General features: G+C 38.9%; 1 protein-coding gene across 1 annotated transcript in view; it reads left to right on the top strand.

Moving 5' to 3' along the window:
- The window catches only part of Negr1 (neuronal growth regulator 1), a 704,443-nt gene that overhangs the window by 283,681 nt on the left and 399,116 nt on the right, over positions 1–21,646 (top strand). Inside the window, exon 2 of the mRNA XM_048453517.3 lies at positions 9,741–9,973. Coding sequence (XP_048309474.2) covers positions 9,741–9,973 — 233 coding nt within the window. The remainder of the gene's footprint in view (positions 1–9,740; positions 9,974–21,646) is intronic.

Raw genomic sequence — 21,646 nt, 5'->3', positions numbered from 1 at the left:
GCAAAAAAAAAAATGTAGAAAAAGAAGGTATGCATGGAGTGCCAACAGCTCCTTGGTGAGGGAGGCTTCCTGCTGACTGTGGGAGTTGCAAAGGGAAGATTTGCTCCTAAGATGCACTGCCTGCCTGGAAATCCCCCTGTACGTGGTGGCTCATGTTCCCACATACTATTTCAGAGTCGTTTTTCATAAAACCTCTGGAGCAGGAAGAGGTTTTATGAACCTCGGTCTAAAAGATTCTGGAGCCAGACAAACAGATCGATATGTAACAGAGATTACTGAAGATACTGTGACTGCGACAGTAAATGCGGGTGGTGGTGCAGAGGCAGGAGAATCTCTCTGAGTTTGAGGCCAGCCTGGTCTACAGAGAGCGTTCCAGGACCAGCTCCAAAACCACACGGAGGAAACCCTGTTTCGAAAAAGAATAAGAAAAACAAAACCAACCAACAAAAAAGAATATGGTAAATACCCGAGACTGTGAGGAGTTTTGTACTATGGGTAATTTTAGCAAGAATCCCTTTAGAAATAAAATGGGATCTTCTGCTGGAAGGGCGCACCCGTGCTGCAGGGGGCACCACCAACAGAGCTATTATTTCATTGCTCTTAGGAGGGAGAAGGTATGAGGAGCGTCATGGCAGGTGTACCCTTAGAAAACAGGTTTTCTCTGAGTTTCCAAATAACAAATGCAAAATCTAGGAAGCTTTGATTCTGAGCCCTTTTTTGCATAAGCAAAATTTAGAAATTTTTCTGTGTATCTAGATAAATGTCATCATTAATACAAATAGTATTAACTTCTTAAAGCACAGATATATTTAACAAATATTTACCATAATATATGTGCTTTGATTAGTTATATACTGTTAATAATAAGACATTTATTTTACTTGCAATATTGTCTTAGTTTTTCTGATCAGTTATTTTTATGCTGGCTTGCGTATTTAATTTTAGAGAGGAGAAGATAGGACATCAATAAAAGATGTTAAATACTAAAGAATTAACTTAGTAATGAATTATGTGCTAAGAGTGGAAGTCATTTTAGTTTGAGGCAAAAAAAAACATCTAGCATTTCCTTTGCAAATAAGAATTATCTATATACTTTTTAAAATAACTGTTAAATAAACATCAAATCACAGTTATTCAGATTTCTTTGGATTCACTTAAAGTGAGAAAAATAAATTTTAAATGGGCATAGTTATATTAATATGAAGTTATGGGTTTGAAAAGACCAAAGTATGGGGTGAATTCCAGATGTCAAGTTTATAGTTGTGCACAGATTGCAGACTTATGTCATGTATCATAGAAACAAGAAAAAAAACAATTGACTCATGAGCTTACATCAGGGTATGTCATGTATCATAGAAGCAAGAGAAAGAACAGTTAACTCATGAGCCTACATCAGGGTACTTGAGATTTGTCTGTCCATCCCCTCTGTAAATGGAGATTCCTAACTTTAGCCTGAGGTTTAAAAAGAGTTAAACCACAAAACCTGATAAAATACGTATGTTCATAACTCATTTTATGACTTCCTGACTGTGAGAACCACACTCCTTTTACATACTATTTAATCCCATTCCAAATGCAAAGTTATTTTCTAAATGGTATGTTATCTCTACTTTAGAAATAAAGGCTTTGCAGACATAGAAGTACTTGCCCCAAACAACTGCTTATAAACCAGGTGCTGTTTCCTTTATGCAAGTATTAAACTACAGGAGGCTAAAATGGTGCCTTTGTCTACGTAGCTATCATAGAAAGTAGAAAAGCGCCAAAAATACTCTTCTAGGAATTTGGAGGACAAGAAGTGCTTTCAGGAGCATATCCAAATGTAAACCTGACAGGCCTGTGCCCCGCAGAAATGAGCAAATGTCCTGGAATCACGTCTTGCTCTGTAAGTGGGCTCCTTTGTTCTAATGCTATTTATATCATTTTTCTTGTAGGTTACACAGTCATGTTTATTATGTTTTGAAGCCTAAAGTTGGCAACAGTAAGACAATATGATAATAGTTAATTGTATCCATACATACACCTGGCTCAATCCTGATATACTTAGTCCTCATGACAATACTATCTCGTAGAGATGCATCATTCCCCCATTGCATGCGTGAGAAAACTAGGGAAAATTAGCTTCTCTACGTTAAAACATAGGAAAGATATTTGAGCCTCTCTGTTAACTAAAGACAGTACAGTTTGCCATTGTCAAAAAATAATACCTAATAAAATTTAAATTTGGAATTTTTTCCAACTTTTATTATTTTATTTGGGAGGGGATAAACTCAGTTTAGAACTGTCTCCAGGAAGATGCCTGGGATGATAGGAAAAAAAAGCACACTCACTCTTTCATTTGGGTAATACCCCTGGTTTATGTTAAGACAAAACTCATGTTGAATTATGGCTTATTTAATTTTCTTGAAAGGACAGAAAAATATGGATTAGCAGCCCTTTAGTTAGAAGTTGCAAGGCTGGCCTTAATCACGTGTGCTATGAGCCATTCTTGTTTAAAAAATGAAATCTGTACTCAGAATACTTTTTACCTGAAAAAATTGTAGGAAAGAAAAACAAATTCATTTTGTTACCAAGCATCAGTATTCACAGATACTGGAACATAGCGTTTTCTTGCTGGTTTTTAGTGTCTGGCTTTCCACGTACTATAAACTGCTTGTTTTACCGGCATTGTTTATATGCAATTGCAGCCCATCTAGTGGTTTAGATATGAAGGTGGCTGATGGGAGTGAGAGAAGCTGCTGCAAGCGCATGTCCTGCTTTTGTCTTTGCTTCTGTCATGAGGTCAACAGAGAAGGCTGCAGGAACAGCAAGGCTGCCCTGCAGCCCACAACTAATCCTCAGTCCTTCTCTGAGTTTCCATCTCTCCTGCCGGTCCCTGATACCTCAAACCCTCCTGCAGGCATTTTGAATGCAGCATTCATCCCCTTTATAGCTCGTGAGGTGGAAGTCCAATTTCTTCTGGAAGCATCTGTCAGGGAGACAGCAATGCAGACAAAAATCCCCACAGAGGTTTGGAGCACCTGCCAGTTAGCAAAAGACTAGACATTCTTCCAGATTTGAATATCTCACGTTTGAGTCCACGTGGGGAGAAAGCAAGCTGGCTTTGCCGAATCCAACATTTGAAGTGTAGAAATGACAGGTGTTTCTGACATGAGGCATGTTTAAAGCCATCAGAACAAGAAGCTGTGAGTGGTGGGTCTCTCTGTATGTAAGGCCTCCCCTTCTAGAAGATCATTTCGTGTGCTCGTGCACACAGACCTAAAAACTGGGGTGCTAGGAGTCACTTCTCAGGTTGCTTGCAAGCATCAAATGAGATAATATGTAAGGCCTTTCCCATGCATCTTTGCCCACAGTGCACCTGGTGAAATACATCCTTGTCAGGACAAGATGGTTTCTTCTGTCACTTATTGGAAATGAAAGAAGATGCATTTGCTCAGGGAGAGTTTCCTGAGTTCGTTCTTCTTAGTACACGAGACTTTCCCAGCACTTCTTGTTATTTCACTTAGGAGAAGTTAATGCTGTATTAATTATTTGCAAATTATGCATGACAACCTCTACAACATTGGTTTATCACTTTTAAATACAGAAAAATTAAAGTAAAATACATCACTGTGTGTTATTGCATAAGCATGTGGGTTGTTCTAGTTAAACATGGATTGAATATGGTTTAGTTCATAATAAAACTTCAGTGCTTCTCTAAGTATTGAAAATTATGAAGTGCTGAAACAAAGAATTACCTACAAAATACCTATATATGCACATTTCAGTGATGCAGAAGATTACAAATCTATTTTCTCATCATTTTTAAGTTAATGATATAGAGTTATAAATCAAGAAAACCCTGCAACATTTTATTTTTTTCACAGTCCCTTCTAATGCACAATGGGAAACCCTTAAGATGTTTAGAAATTGGATTTTGCTTGTAGATGGTGGCTTTCAATCTTTTACTCAATTTATACATGCAGATATGTGATTTTGAAAGACATTAAAAAGGGTTTACCTTTAAAATGGAGACGAAGAGGAATGAGTTTAGAACTTATTTTATTTCATTTCCCTTTTATTTCATTTTCTCCAGTTTGACCTAATTGTAATAATATCTTGGTATTTTTTCGTTAATTTACTTTAGTTTTAATTAAAATATAATTCCATGTGAGAAAAGTTCCATGGAGTTTGTATAGGGTTCTGAAATTTTTGGTATGCCTTTGAAAATTATCTGACACATGGGTTTTGTGATACAGACACAGGGAAGTGTTTATGTGGCAGGCGTTTGTGGTAGGGGGAAGAGAACAGTCTAGCTACCTGGCATACCCATTCATTAGAAAGTCATTTTCACATAGCTTAGATCTGAATTGGTGGGAATTGTTCCTTCCTTCTTTCATTAATTATTGTCTTTAATAGATGACCTCATTAGTCAACACATTGTGAGGAAACTGACCTGTCTTCCCAGAGTTGGTCAGCTTCCTACATGGGATCGTGTGATGGGAAACCTCATCATGACGTGATACAGAAATTAAAGAAAAGACCTAGTTTGCAAAGTTGTTCTTTAGCAGAATTTTAGGAAGCCATGAATAACACATTAAGCTAGTGTCCTCTGAGCTCCCTGATGTTTGTCTTCAGGATTTGATCCCTCCAAAGTTGGTATCTCCTGAAGAATCTGCTAGAATCCTACATTAGGGGAATCAGCTAGGATTTCACACCCAGTCAGCCTGGAGATTCCTATCTTTCCTATCTTAACAGCTTCAAGGAAGCTTCCTGAAGGAATTCAGAGGGGGGAAGCATAGACTGGGTTTGAACAATTAACAACCATGAGGCAAAGGGAAATGTTTCAAGCTGGTTTTTGTACTTATCCAAATATCCAGATATTTGTCACTGTGAATATGAAATACACAGGTGACTGACTGGAAATGTAAGCCTCTATGTGGTGTTTGGTGTACCCTAACACAGCTTGTGCTGCTGAGTGTATTTTGGGAGCTTCTTTCTTCATCTCCCAACAAAGTCAGTAGTCTAGTAGTTTTCTTTTAAATGAAAAACAAAGATTTTTTTTTCTAGAAAAGACATCCTGTACTCAGTAAAATATACATTCAGTATGAAGTATTTTATTTGGATTACTCATCTATATGTCAAAGAGATTCTGAGACTACAATCCAGAGAGGTAAAATGACAGGTTTTGATCAGAGGATGGGCTTTACCTCATCCCACTAAAACCCTGATGTTTTTTAACCTCTTCCATAATGTGTAATTTTAATTGTTTTTATTGAGCTATCTATTTTTCTCTGCTCCCCTTCTTTCTTTTCCCCTCCCCTTCAACCCTCTCCCATGGTCCCCATGCTCCCAATTTACTCAGGAGATCTTGTCTTTTTCTACTTCCCATGTAGATTATATCCATGTATGTCTCTCTTAGGGTCTTTATTGTTGTCTAGGTTCTCTGGGATTTTAGGCTGTTTTTCTTTGCTTTATGTCTAAAAACCACTTATGATTAGGTATATATGATATTTGTCTTTCTGGGTATGGGTTACCTCCCTCAATATGATGTTTTCTAGCTCCTTCCATTTGCCTACAAATTTCAAGATTTTATTTCCTTTTTTTCTGCTGTGTAGTACTCTGTTGTGTAATTGTACCACATTATCTTATCTATTTTTAAGTAGTGGGGCATTTTGGTTGTTTCCAGATCTGGCTATGGCAAATAATGCTACTTACTATGAACATAATTGAGCAAATGTCCTTATGGTATGATTGAGCATTCTGTGGATATATACCCAAAAGTGGTATTGCTGGGTCTTGAGGAAGTTTGTTTCCTAATTTTCTGAGAAATTGCCACTCTGACATCCAAATGGGTTGTAACAGCTTGCATTCCCAACAGCAATAAAGGACTGCTCCCTTTTCCCCACAACCCCTCCAGTATAAGTTGTCATCAGTGTTTTTGATCTTGGCCATTCTTACAGATATAAGATGAAATCTCAGAGTTGTTTTGATTTGCATTTCTCTGTATGTTGAACATTTCCTTAAGTGTCTTTCAGCCATTTTGGATTTCTCTAGAGTTCTCTTTGGGTCTGTACTCCATTTTTTATTCACCCTAGTGCTTTCACTTTGCCGTGTGTCCTTTGCAAGAATGTCCCTGCAGAATGAACCAAACTGTTCACAAAGTCACAGGGCAAGCATGGCACTGTGGCTCATGGCTCATTTGCTTAGGTCACAAACCATCTGTCTCTTTCTTTCCACATCTGCGAGGCAAAGATGGTAGAACTCACACATCTGATGGTGTGAAGTGTCTGTAATGTTCCACACAGAGTCTTGTGGTTTGGAAACGCTCCTTAAGTCAAGCAGTGCATTGGTGTATATTTGCAAGTTTGTCATCAGTTTAGAACAGCAGTTCTCAACTTGTGGGTCATGACCCCTTCCGGGTTCACACATGAGATAGCCTATATATCAGATTGTTTATACGACAATTCATGATAGCAAAATTACAGTTAGCAAAGAACAGCTACAGAGAAACAACCATCACAACCAGTAAGGTCAGAAATACATGGAGGACCTCACTACGCAGAATGTCTTGGATATCACAGGCAATTGTGCTTGTCTTTAAGGTGAAATAGAAGCCTCCACTCGGCCTGACTTAAGTATTAAAAAGTTCCCCCTGTAGGGGCAAAAGGGCCCTGGTTACAGGTGTTGGGTGTGGAGGAGGCTGCTTGTCAGTTGGGGTCAGGGATACACAGTCAGAATGACATTTCCCACTTCGTGTTCTAGACAATTCACAATTCAGGGTGTGCTGTGCCATTCACATTATAAATCCTATATAGATCAGGTTGTATGGAGACTTTTATTTGTGGATTCCAAATAAAATAAAACAAAGTAACAACAACATCAAAGGATTAAAGCACCTAGAGTTCAGAAAATAGATATTTATAACAGTTCCTTATGTGGCTGTCACCCCCATCCCACTACAACTAGTGTACTTCAACTCCTTAGTGAATTCCTTAACTCATACATAGATCCCTGTGTTGTAAAGGAAAATGGTGGAGGAGGAACACAAGTAAGCGTGACCATGAAAAGCCTCTATTTGCAAGGACTCCATATAATAATGCCGAAAAAAAAACAAGACACACACAGTGAGTGTGTGGACTTGGCCTATTTAATATGTTTCATGCAGCCATTGCCTTTAAAGCTACATGCATTCACTACCTACAGCCTGTTGCTTTAGAAAACCCCATGCCTTGGCCAGCCTGATTATCCTCAATTTGTAAAGTTCCACATACAGTAATTTTAGCTTATGAAGGTCTGTTACGTGTAATTGAGAGTAAAGGTGTAGAAATACATGGAACTGATCAAAAGCTGTGTTTTTGTCTGATTCTCATTTGAACAATTTTCTAAGCATGTGCCTCAAAGACCAATGATAGTTATGGTCTGTTGCCCTTCCAACCAAGGATCCATAACAGAACCTTTTTTCGCTATTCTCTTTGGCAAAGGCCAATCAGTTCTTCTGTGGTGTCCTCTGCAGCTCCAGAACAAAAGATGAAGTTTATGTCTGGCTGTGCTAGCGAATGTGGAAAGTCCTCTTGACCCCAGATGCTAGCAAAGCTTTGCCTGCCTCCAGAGAAAGAGAACTGCCCAGCAGAGTCTCCAAATCTCATGGCAAAATACCCATCCCTAATGAATTTTCTGCTTCCTTTAGAATAGACAGGTTAAGTAATCTGTTATGTTCACTAAATAAGAAATTACTCGCAGTAACATCTGCAAAATCCTAATCATCTTTCCATATCTAAAATGTTTAAGTCTTTGATCTGCATTGCTGAGGAAAGGGCATCAGATGGGGGTTTTAAAAAGACTTGATTGTAAATGCAATCCTGCCACCCAACAATGGAGGGTCTTGGGGAACTCATAACCTCCACATCTCTATTTATTTTATAGGGATAAACGGCACAGCAAGCCATGGCCTCCAGGGCCATGATAAGCACCTCACTATATAAAATGCCAGGAATGCAGAGGTCACACAAGGAGCACTTGAAGGACTCACTTAATAAATATAGAGAGTTCAACTTGACAGCAGCATGGATATGATCTTGTTTAATGAGAAATATGTCCCCTCTATCTTCTTTCTGTATATTATTAAGAATTAATAACACACTGCAATTGTTTAATTATAGCATTAAAGAGGTTTTATTTTCTTCATTAAATACATAAGGAATAGCTTTTCAATTAAAAATGACCTTTACAACACCACCACTTTGGATTCTGTAGATGGGGAAGCTAGCTGCAAATTAGATTCTTCTGGAACCTTGTTCTTTGTTCACCCCCTGATTAGTTTCATAAACTTGGTAGTGGCTGCCAGTTGCCTTCAGCTTGCAATTTTGTAGCAATCTCAGACTCTGTGTTCAATCCCCCAAGGTGTTCCGTTGGAAATGCTGTCAGACTGTTCAGATGAATGTGTTCTCCTTCTGTAGCAGTGTTTTGTACTCATTTAAGAAACCTAGTCTTTAATTTGTAACAGAACTTTTTCAAAATGAAACATTGAATTTCAGACCTCAGCAAAATCACTGGCGTATGACCCCAGCCTTCTGTTCCTGTCTCATTCTGCCGCCTTCTATTGAACATGGGATTGGGTTTCTAAGCATTTGTTCTAGAATCTCATTTTGAGTAGCAAGCATCAGGTTTGGCTGTATGATGCTCCATCATTAAGCTTGTTCTCATTAGCCATCTCCAGATTGTCTCCACAGACCCATCGTTCCTCTCTCCTACTCCACACCTCTTGCTTCTGTGAAGCTGGTTCTCCCACCTTAAGGTCCACAGAACGATATCTGTGCTACCATGACTTCCATACCCTCTGGACATCTCATCCCACCTTCCAGAAAGTCTTGCTATAAACATTCTCGACACCCTCTGTGGGCCTGAGAACCGTGGGTTTCTCATGTACCTTGTCTGATTTCATGTATACCTCCTCTCCTCTGTGCAGTCACTAAAGACCACAAGCCTGTCTTTGTTACCGGGTGCCAACCTCTAGAGAACAAGGACCATGCACCTTCCCAGCTACATAGTGATTTTTTGATAAGTAAATGTCTCACAGGGGAAAAAAATCAACCTTGTTGACACTTTACTGAAAATAAAACACAGTTTTGTCACTAAAGTCAGCCGCACACTGATGACAGCAGCCATTTGGTAAAAGCAGCTTATATCTTGTAAATTGAAGGTCATAGTAAATTTTTACAAGCTTGCTAGTCAGCAAATTTTTCTTAGGATTATCAGCTCTGTGGTGCTCTTTGGCTTTCTATAGATGGTATATTTTATTTAGAGCTAGACCAGCTCAGAGCTTTCACACTCAGATCTCTTCTCCTCCTATAATGTCAAAGAAGCAGTATTTCATGTGTGTGGACTTTGCTTATATTTCAGAATCATTATAGAGACAGAGGGAATGGAATGAGAGTTTGGCTCTGAACTGAAGGACAGGCATACACGTGCATAATAAATTTTATAAACGTGGAGAGTTGTACTGAGCATCAGTGCACAGTGCATCCAGGATGGGTGAGCATCAGCAGCTTCACATCTCCTAAATATATGATATTACATCTGCTGCTCTGTTGCTGTTCACTGCGTGGAAAGGACATGCATAACAAAGATGATCTTATCCATTCTCATTTTGAATAACAGTTCCATTTCTCTCTCCTCCCTTCCCTCTCTCCCTTCTCCCTCCGCCCTCGTCTTTCCTTCCTCCCTCCGTCACCCTCACCCTTCCCCCATCCCTCCCTGTTTAGGTGTTACTTGGAGGATGGAGCTTCAAAGGGTGCCTGGCTCAACAGGTCAAGTATCATTTTTGCTGGAGGTGACAAGTGGTCCGTGGATCCTCGAGTTTCCATTTCCACGTTGAATAAAAGAGACTACAGCCTCCAGATACAGAATGTGGATGTGACGGATGATGGCCCATACACCTGTTCTGTGCAGACCCAGCACACGCCCAGGACAATGCAGGTCCACCTCACTGTGCAAGGTCAGTGCTTCCTGACGTGCTGCTGTGGAGGGCTGAGCTTGAAATGTCTATTGTTAAGATACCAAAAACGTGTATCTTATATGTTTCCAGGAGGGCTGCCCTGTGAAACTTGATGTGTGAAATATTTAACATTGATATCAAGATGACTCAGAAGCAGCTACCAATATTCAAAATGTTGTCATTATCCTATGAATTATCTTCTAGATTCCATTAAAGGATAATGGCTATTTAGATCCAGGAATCCCCACTTACAAGAACAAGCAACGGCCATTAATGCCACATTACGGTTTTTGTATGTGATAAATTACAGATCCTCCCTGGAGTCATCTCTGAGATAAATCTTGGGGAACCCGTAATTGGTACATTAAAATGAATTCTTAAAAACCCAGAGCAGATAAGTTGAAAAGTGAAAGCCTTGTGAATTGTGGGTGGTAACTCTAAAAGTCACCTTCCTCAACCTTCCTGCACATTGCCTTTCTGCTTGCATTTGAGTGACAATGTGAGGTGTAGCTTTCTGGAATAACTCAAGTTAGATGTAAATACAGAGTCATTGGAAAGATATTTCCTGGTGCCTTTTGATTGATTGGACTTCAACGGATAACAGTGCTAGTCGACCAATAATCTGTAAATACATATGTTTCGAACTTTCATACTTACCTGTGAGAGCCCAAGTTCGCCAATGCAAACACCCTTCAAGAAAACAGAGGACCATGATCAGAGAGGGTGAAATTTGCATATTTTGTACCTTACATAACGTACTTTTCCTTAAGTTTGTATGTGTTGGCTGCATGAAAACATTTTGCTTTCTGGATCTCAAAATGATGCTGTGATGATCACGAGTAAAAGCAGTAACGGGTTGAATGATGATGTGGTCTACTCATGTGTGGGCTTTTTCTTTGGGCTACCAACTCCCAAGTCATGATATAGAAAATTCGTATTAATTATTAACGCTCAGCCTTAGCTTAGGCTTGTTTCTAGCTAGCTCTTTTTTTATATACGTAAATTAACCCATTTCTACTGGTCTATGTACTGCCCGGCCTGCTTTCCTGCCTCCTCCGTGTCTGGCTGGCTTCTCCAGATATCTGTGTGACTTCCATTTTCTGTCTTCCCACCAGACCTGACTCTCCCTCCTCTGTCACCTTTCAGCTTATTCCAGAGGGGAAAAAAGAGTAAATATTTGGATGACAATGCATAAGGCAGTGAAGATGTGACATTGGCTTGTCCTTTACAACCTGTAGACTTCCAGGCTGCATTTCTCAATATGAAATGCATCCTGATTTTATTCTCTGTCTTCCCATGTTACATGCCTGTGTGTAAACTGGGCAAGGGGACTCTTGCCCTTTCCCAGCACCCATCTAACTTCCTTGCTGTTTATTTTCAACATTTTTTTATTGCAGAGACTATTTTACACAGTTAAGCACTTTTAAAGAGATAATCTGCCTTCTCAGATAGTTTCTGTAGGTCATTTGATGATCATGAACTTCTGAGCATTTAAGAATGAGTCTGCTGAGTGCTTGTCTGTCAGTGTATCCCATTCCTTTTAGAAACAGAAAATCTATGCAACTGTTTTGAAGGTATGTCATGAGATCAAATTAAAAGTTAATAATTTTACAGTATTTATGAACATAATTACTTATTATAAGTTGATTGGCATGTGGGCCATTTTTCAATTACAGTAATAAAGCTCATGGAATACATTAATAGGCTTGTCAGTCAACTCAAGAACTAAATAAATGCCATAAAATGTTAATCCTACTTAAGTTACATTTCTTCTCAATGAGCAAAAATCAATGGAGAGTCATAGACACTCAGGCTTATCTGGATAATTTTGAAGGATATACCCTTTGCCAAATGATTGATCTACCCTTCACCCACCAAGATAAAGAAACTGAGCAACTGAGGCAAGAATGGATCCATTTCCTCTGTCACACACCTGTCAACAAACCTCATTTTCATTGTGTAGCCTTGTAGTTAGGAGACCTAGATTTAAAACATTATTTTAGAAAGTAAACTAAAAAATAGAGGTTCTTATAAACACAGAAACTACATGAGGAATTTATTGCTGCTATTTCTACCTTTAAATTATGTATATGAACCAATAGAACAATAGAGTAATGAGCACATTTTGGCCCCACATTGGGCACCAATTTGTTGTAGGAGGTTGTTTGTTTGTTTCCTAGCTGCCCAGACTCCCAAAATAACCACAAAGAAACTGTATTAATTAAATCACTGCTTGGCTCGTTAACTATAGCTTATTAGTGGCTAATTCTAATTTATCCTATTTCTAGTAATCTGTATACCACCATGTGGCTGTGGTTTACCAGGTAAAGTTCTGGCATCTGTCTCCAGTGGGACTACATGGCTTCTTTCTGACTCTGCCTCCTTTCTCTTAGCATTTAGTTTAGTTTTACCCACCTAACTCCACTGTTTTGCCCTATTGCAGGCCCCAAACAGCTTCTTTATTAACCAATGGTATTCACAGCATATAGAGGGAAATCCTACATCAAGCACAGAGGTAAAACTCAGCACATCTGAATTCTAATTCCAAATTGCCCTTAAAAAGTGGATAATTGAATGACTACTTGTTTTCTGACTAGAAAATCTATTCAAGTCACTTGAGTTACATTCATACACCCATGAAATTCAAAGAATGTGGCATGTCATAGTTGATATTAATATAGAAAATAAGCAAATGTGGTCCATAGGAAGTTAATTTTTATTGATTATACACAATATAATGAGGATAAATTCAAATCTCTAGTCATTGCTGACTAAGAATAAAATAAATAAAATAAAATAAAAATACAAAGGAATGAAAGTGTGGCTTCGAGTCACAATCCCAGTGATGATTCTGGATGATGGGAGATAGGAAATCTAAATCATACTTTTTTGAATATTTGACTTAATATACTCTATTTTGAGACTTCCAAAATGTGTAAATAAAGGAGTCACAGCACGGCACAGTTACACAGGAAAGTGAAAGCAGACTCACTGAAATGGTGGCTTCTGGTTCCCAAAAGAGTAAAGGAGAAGAGGGGAAGACCCAGGGACCCAAATAAAATATCCAAGCCAGCCAGTACAGCCCATTGAGAGGACTTTCTAGTCTTGGGCCTCTCCTATGCTGGAGCAATAGAACTATTACCTTCCCTTTCTCCCTAGTGTGATCTCTTCTTTTCACAGCATTTCAGTTCTTCATGTAAAGGAATTAATTCAGTAATCCTCTAGACAATTGCCCTTATCCTTGTGACACACAGAGAAGATTGTATATGGTGCAAAAATGATGCACAAAGATATTCCATGTTAAATACCTTCTTGAGTTGTTTATATATTTTGGATATCAGTCTTCTGTCAGATGTTAGGTTGGTGAAGATCATTTCTCATTCTGTAGGCTGCCACTTTGTCTTATTGACCATGTCCTATGCCTTGCAGAAGCTTCTCAGTTTCAGGAGGTCCCATTTATTAATCATTGCTCTCAGTATCCTTACAACTTAGGAAGTGGTCTCCTGTGGCAATGCATGCAAGCTATTTCCCACTTTCTCTTCTGTGAGTTTCAGTGTATCTGGTTTTATGTTGAGGTTTTTAAACAACTTGGACTTGAGTTTTGTGCAAGGTGATAAATATAGATCTATTTGCATTAGTCTACATACAGATATCCACTTAGACTATCAACATTTGCTGAAGATGCTTTCTTTTTTCCATTGCATATTTCTGGCTCTTTTACTAAAAAATAAGGTGTCCATAGCTCTGTGGAGTTAATCTTGGCAATCAATTCAATTTCATTGATCAAAATATCAGTTTTTATGCCAATGCCATGAGTCTTGTTGATTATTATTAGTAGTAGTAGTATTAATTACATTCTGTGGTAAAGCTTGAAATCAGGAATAGTGACACTTCTGGAAGTTCTTTTCTTGTTCAGGATTGTTTTAGCTCTCCTGTTGTTTTTGTTTTTTTTTCTGTGTGTAGTTTAGTATTTTACTTTCAATGTCTGTAAATAATTATTCTGGAATTTCTATGTGGATTGCACTGAATCTATAGGTTGCTTTTGATAGGATGGCCACTTTTACTATGTTAATCCCACCAATCCATGAGCATGGGAGATCTTTCCATCTCCTGATATCTTCTTTAATTTCCTACTTCAAAGACTCAAAGCTTTTATCATACAAGTCGTTCACTCATTGGCTAGGTTCTCCAACATATTTTTTATTATTTGTGACTATTATGAAGGGTATTGTTTCCTTGATTTCTTGATAATTTTTCTAGTTACTCAAAAATTGGAGTCTGTGCTGCCTAGTTTCATGCCAACTTGACACAAACTAGAGTCATCTCAGAGAAGTGAGCCTCAATGGAGAAAATGCCTCTAGAAGATCAGTGTGTAAGCAGGCAAGCCTCTAAAACATTTTCATAGTTAGTGATTGATGGGAGAAGGTGCAGCCCATTGTGCTGGTGACATCCCTGGGATGGTGCTTCTGGATCTATAGTAAATCAAGCAAGGCATGAAAGCAAGCCGGTAAGCAGCACTCCCTTCCTGTCTCCAGGTTCCTACCCTTGTTTGAGTTCCTGCCATGATTTCCTTCAAAGATGGGTTATGGTGTGTAACTGTAAGCAAAACAAATTCATTCCTCCCCAACCCGCTTTGGGTCATGTCGTTTTATCACATGAAATAGTAACTCCAATTTAAGACAGAGTCCAACATCTTCTGTGATACTTGACGAAAATTTTCAGTTGTAAATCCCTATGAAAATAAAAATGTAATTATATGCTTGTCACAAAATAGATATTTCTATTTTATATGGGATGGGTGAGAGAATAACCCCCCAAAAAATAGTACAAGCTAGATTTGGATCCAGAAGAGCAAACACTATTTCCTTTAACTTTGTGTCTAGCATCTTGGATACATGGTGTGATACTATGAGACCCATTGGTTACAGAGAGTTCTTGCTCTGTGGTGTTGTATGTGGAGACTACGTGGCTTCTGTACTTTCTACATACTTTGGAAGGACTTTGGTTCCCAGTGTCCCTAACTCCCTGAAGTTGCCTTGGCCACCAACGATTCACCTTGCTGTTATATATATATAACTATCTTAAAGTCTGTCTACCTGGACACAAAACCTGCCATTCTTAGATCAGGCTTCTAGATCTTGCCTTGAAATCTGTGTTAAAACCTCTGTGACCCCACAGCACTGACATGTTTCTCATCTGCAAAGCCGACCTCATGAAGATAATGTCAAAATCTTTTGCCAGTGTGACATCTTCTTACTGCAGCTTGCATGAAGGCTATGTCGGTTTCTGAATACCTGAGTATAGGACCCAGAACAATCATGTAAAAGCAGTCGCTTGTCATGAAAGGCACTCCAGGCTGTCTTTGCTGCAGAGGGAAAGGCTTCCACATGCGATGACAATTCTGCACCCTACAGCCTGCATTTAGATGGGGTCTGATCAGTTTCTGAGTGCACCTCAGTCACCTCTGATGTACTCCCAAGAAAAGGACACGGATCCTCCTCTGTAGAACTAATTTCTTTGTCAGCCATCATCCCGTGTCCACAGATTCCAGCCACCCATTTTCTGGGCACACTGCTATTTACTTTATGTCTACTTTTCGAACCCAATTATCACCATAGACATGTCTGAAAGTGAAGAGCAGTCACTATACCAAGTCCCAAATTCTATTCAAAATGATGTTTTCTTGAGTTATATATTTAAATTCAGTCTAATTAAAAAAAACCCACCTATGACATGGAAAAAAGATAGTTTCTGATCCTCATTTTAATATGGACTTTTTGTTTAATTCTGTAAGGTTTTATGCTGACCAAAACTCTATCAGAACAAACATTAATTTTTAAAGTTTTAAAACTGTGAGTGGGGTGTCCATAGAGGTAAGAAGTATTAGATCCATGGGATCTAATACTGGAGTTACAGGTGTTTGTGAGCTGCCCCACATGTGCTGGGAATCATGTTTAGGTCTCTGCAAGGTCAGTGCATGACTTAACCGCTGGGCTGTCTCTCTGTCCTCTGTTAGCACAAACCTTTACTGGTTTCAGTACTGTCAGCATTTTGGGTTCTAAGTCTTCTAGAATTTTCCTGTTACCACTGCTTACAATATTCTAAGTCTTACCTGTCTAAACTTTTTAAAAATCCTTCTAACAAAGCACTCTGCAGCTTCTGAAACAGCGATGACCCAGCTCCTGGAGCCAGCTTTTCACATTAGTGACTCATCTCTGCGGCCAAAGAGAAACATGTGGGGGAAATCACTTGGGTTTTTAGTTTCAAAGGTTGATGGGTCTTTCACTGTTGGATGTCTTGGTAGAACAAAACCATTCCCATCATGGAATTCAAGAAACAGAGGACACAGGAATTGAAAGATATCTTCTACCAAGACACATCCAGTGACTTGTATCCACCAAATAGGTCTCATCATCTTTCAAGAATTTCATAATGGTACAAATCATCAATGGTTTGAACCATCCATTAGATCAGAGCTCTCACGATCTAATCATCTCTAAATAATGCCTTCACAGCCACAACCAGACATGGGCTTCACTAAGCACCTGGGTACTTGTCAATCCGATCAAACTGTCCCAAAATATTAATAATCTCTTAACCCTTTCTGGAGGATATAATCTAAGTGTCTTCGTGAAAAGATGTAAATCTTTGTTAGAATGGCATAAGGTACTTGTCATGGACATATCTGGGTTTTTGGAATGCAGGCAGCAGACAGCACGGGGGGGGGGGACTTTTGAGGATCATTTCCAATTCAGATTCATCAGGGCCTGCTTAGAGGGCCCAGGAGTCAATTCATGGATTTAAGGCAGTGAGCACAATACACTTTTCCTGAGCACACTGTGATATAAGTATCCTGGCAGTGCCAGTCTGAGCGCCTTCTGAAGCAGCTGGCGAGTGTCCAGTGCACAGAGCAGCTCTACTCCCTGTCTCTGCAGCTCTGTCTGTGTCTTCATTTTTGTCGCAGTGGTCAGGTGCAAGGGTCTTCCCATTCGATACCATGGCTCTCTCTTCTTTCAGAGAGGTCTACACCAGTATCCAAAACTATAACAATTGTGAGGTTTGTGCTTGGCTGAGACAATGTTTGGCAAATGCATTTGGGAAGATAGAAAATTCAAATACTATGCATTATTAACACTTTTATTATGGAAGGGATTTTAAGTGGCTTATAAAGAAGTATTTATTCTTCCAGAACAAACAGAAGAAATAGGAGCCAAGATAAAGAAAGTGAGAGTGAGATGTAGTCAGAGTTGCGCCTACATAGTAAAATATCTGTGTGATTTAATATATATGCATGCGTATGCATTATGAATATATATATATTAGAGTGTCATAAAATATTTAGCTCTGAAATTCTTAGCAGTCCGGACAGGGAGGAAAACAAAATCAACTAACTGTTCATTTCATGGTCCATAAGGTTAAACACTTTCTTGGTGCCCTGATCCTGGTATTCAGAGAGAAAGAAGTGTCTCAGAGACTCTTCCAGACTCTCATGAAGTCAGGACCATCTCAGCAGTAAGGAATGCAGGATGCCCAGTGTCACCCCCTCGCTGGATCCTTCTCAGCAGGGAAGTGAGAAATTGAATAAGTAAAATTCAATAAGATGCCATCTTAATAGCACACAGATATCTTTCAGTTGTTGTCTTCACCTAGAAATAAATCTTCGAACCTAGTGCTCTCCAGATGACCTGCCAGCAGCTCATTTACCTGGTGATTCTTCCATGTACCATGTGCAGGTGTCTTAAAACTCTCCTTAACCATCGAGCTTCAGAAAAGCACTATTAGTGTGGACCTGGATGTAAACCCGTGGTGTATAAAGACTAGCCCTTCTTAACTCAATGCTAATGACATTTCGTGACTGTGAAAAGCTTGGCTGTGCACAGCACACGTGGGTTCTAGGTCAGGTGGATACCCAGTGCCATGGCCAGCCTTCTCGAGAGGTTCAGTTGGGAAGAAAATCCTAGCACTGAAACAACAGGTATGGACAGTGGGTGCATCAGGTCATGGCAGCCCGTCCTCTGTAGCAGCCAAAATCTCAAACTTTTCTCCAAGTAACAAGAAGAAACAGAAAAAGCTTACCAGCACAAGGAAAGCATACTGGAGTCCCCACGTTTGTGGATGGCACTTACATGACCCCACTCTGAAGCCTAATTTATATACACGGGGAAAAGGATATTCATGCCCAGGAGCCCAGGTTAGATATGACTTGAAACACAAAGAAATGGGCAAATATTCCTCAGACAAGACAGTATGTTCAGTGTAAAAGCAAACAGTCAAATAGCTAAAAGTTAAAAATATCAGTTGTTTCATAAATTTGCTGAATGCTATTTGTTTTCCCCAGATCCTTTACCTTTGAGCATTATACTCTCATGCCGTGCCAAAAAGATGACATACTTACCCAATAGGCTCTTAGACACAAGAAACGGTTATTGGTTTGTGGATTAACTGTAAGTGAACACTGGGGATGCATCTGCCTTGGCACTCTGGTATTTGTACACAGCTTACTCTGTACCAGTAACTGTTGGTGACGGTCTGTGCATGCCTTCTGCCCATAATGAGATCACATCCTCATCTTTACAGCTTAGTTAAAAAGGTAAACTACTAGAGTAAAATATGATGGCCTCCCCACCTCCATTCTGAGGTACTTGGACTCCTATGAAATATTTGGGACTGTGTTGTTGGGGTCATTTCGGATACCAATACAGTTCATAAATGATGCCTGACTTGTGAATCTTTGGGTAGAATCTTTTCGTTCCTTTTGTGAACTCTACTTCAGCAGAGCCATCACTTAAACCCCTCCCAGTTAACTCAGGTCTGTCATCTGCACTTAGAAAGAGCTCGTGTTCTTAGGCAATGGCGTGTTGCATAACTAGTAAAATGTAAAACTCTTTGGTTGGCATTTATGGCTTTCCCTTTCACACAGTCCTCCCTGTGAGAATAGCTATACGTGTAAGGCAGGTTGCCCAGATCCGCTCCAAAGAAATATTCTCTTCCATCTATTCAAGTGCACCTACATCATTGAAGTTGTTGGTTTAACTAGAACAACCCACAAAAAAACAGTTAATGGAGCTATTTTAGTAAAATCCTTATTCAAACATTGGTTTTATCCACAAGATAAATTTTCTTCTAAGTATTATTTCTTTTATATTTTTGAAAGTAGGATTACTAAGCATTAGTTTTCTATAATTGACATAAAAGAACAAAATTGAAAGAGAATTTATATCAATAGCTGATATTTTTCTTTTGCAAAAATTTTTCTTCTGTAACTGCCGTAATCATTTTCCCCACTCAAAAATTAGTTTGTAAAAATTTAAATACTAGCAAAAGCTCTGATATCAGAAAACTTTTGCTAAAAATCTATAATATACTAATCACCATACACCAGTGGCTCTCAACCTTCCTAATGCTGTGACCCTTTAGTATATACAGTTCCTCATGTTGTTGTAACTCTGGGCATAAAATTATTTCTGTTACTAGTTCATGACTGTAATGTTGCTACTGTTATGAATTGTAGCTAATCACAAGTATTTTTGGAGATAGATGTTTGCCAAAGGGGTTGTGACCCACAGATTGGGAACCACTGCAGTACGTAAAGTGCATGTTATTGGTGTGATTTCTTATAAGTTTAGCTTCCACGGCCCATCTCGAGTCATGTAGCTGAATGTGGGGGCAGAGAAAACCTTCAAAAGGATCCTGAATGTGCAGTGACCAAATCTTAATTCTGGAGAAAGTCTCATGATGACTCTAGGGTTTGAGGCAGCTCTTGCCTGTGTTGCATCATGCGAGTTCATCTCAGCGTTTGTTGTGAGCACACAACATGCAGCTCAGACCAGGTCTACTACCCTGTGCTTCAGAATATAAGTGCTAAATTAGTGTATCTGTGGATTGGACTTTGTTAGAATATTTGATTACAAACGTGCTGTTATTGTTGCCTGCTTAAGCTTCATAAACAACCATTAAATAGATGAATATTAGATTTCAATCTGGATAGAATCTCCAGCAACTTCTGAAATCTTTTAAGTATAGTGTTACCATTTTATACTACATACTTATGTGAGGAGGATAACATATTCAGAGTCAAAGTATCGGTCACCTCTGACAAAAGGTGAACACACTTACATCCTGGCATATAAAATGTTCAGTTGAAATTTAATTTTTTATGCAAAACTAAGAAACACATCTATCTCATTAGTATATGATGTTTAGTCCTTAAAACTGATGAAATTATAGTCACACTAATATTATTTTAAAGTGAATTTCTTTGTAATTTGTTGTCAGTAATGTTTAATTATATACCTAATTAATAAACCTTTATCCAAAACTGTCAGAAAGTTCCCTAGGTGGTATAAAGAGTGCAGGAAACTGTTACAAATGTTCATGCTCATTTGACAGCAAGAGATATTGGAATGGAGCTATCCAAATTGTATGGATAGACAACACATAGTACAGCTTCCATATGATGTTTTATAGAAGGAAGTGGAGATAATGCAAAATATGTGAAAGTAATTCCTTTGCTGTGCATAGTTTTTGCCCTGCCAAGTCCTATAGCCATTCAGTCCCCAAAAAAACACACAGAGGCTTATATTAATTATAAATTACTTGTCCTATTGCTCAGACTTATTATTTACTAGCTCTTACAACTGAATTAACCCATAGTTCTTGTCTATGTTTAACCATGTGGCTTGGTACCTTTTCTCAGTGCGGCATTCTCATCTTGCTTCCTCCTTCTCTGACTGATGACTCCCATCTCTGTGTTTCTTCTTTCCAGAATTCTCTTAGTCTGGTCACCCTGACTAAACTTTCTGCCTGGCTACTGGCCAGTCAGTATTTTATTAAACCAATATGAATGACAAATCTTTACAGTGTACAAGGGCATTCTCCAACATTACTTTGCTAACTAGGAACTGCCCCAATAGGAAAGGTCACACTTCAATGCCTTGACACCTTTATGAGCTGGATAATAGACTTTGGAAGTGGCAGAGGCAGAGGCCAGTGGGTTGTATCATGTGTAATTAGGGCTGATCAGAAGTTATGCCTGTGTCTTCCTTCTCTTTAAGTTTTTGGTCACTCCACTAGAATGAAGTGACAGTATCTGGGAACGGGTGTGCAGAGAGAGGGATCATGATGCAGCCTTCATTCATCTAGAGACCAAGGAAAACAGTGCTGTTGTTTCTGATGACATATACTTCAGAGTAGCATTTGAACATATTTTAAAATAGTCACACTTGGGATAGAGAGAGAACCAAGGAATTAAAAGCCCTTATTGCTCTTATAGAAGACCTAGTTACCAGCACCCACATGATGGTTCATGCTGTCTTTAACTCCTGTCCCAGGGGATCCCATGCTTCTTCTGCCCTCTATGGGCACTGGATGGACAGGGAGCATAGACATTCATGTAGACACACACTTATATACACAAAATAACATCAAGTTCAAATAAAATTTTCGATGAATTTTAAATGAAACATTCAAGAAATATTTTCTGCCATTAAAGCCTTTTAATGACAAGTGGATATTTATGACAATTTTTGAGACTTGTGGCTTAGAAAGTTTCTTATGCTTAGATCATGGCTTCACGTGTGTATGTGTGTCTTTTTGTGTATGTGTTTATGTGTATATGTCTGTATATATACATTCTTGTGTGTTGCTGTGTATCTTCCTGTGTATGTCTGTATA

The sequence above is a fragment of the Myodes glareolus genome, chromosome 17 (assembly GCF_982192425.1).
Source record: "Myodes glareolus chromosome 17, mMyoGla1.1, whole genome shotgun sequence".
Lineage (NCBI taxonomy): Eukaryota > Metazoa > Chordata > Mammalia > Rodentia > Cricetidae > Myodes > Myodes glareolus.
Note: the sequence above shows the minus strand (reverse complement) of the source record. Positions and strands in the feature narration are given on the sequence as shown.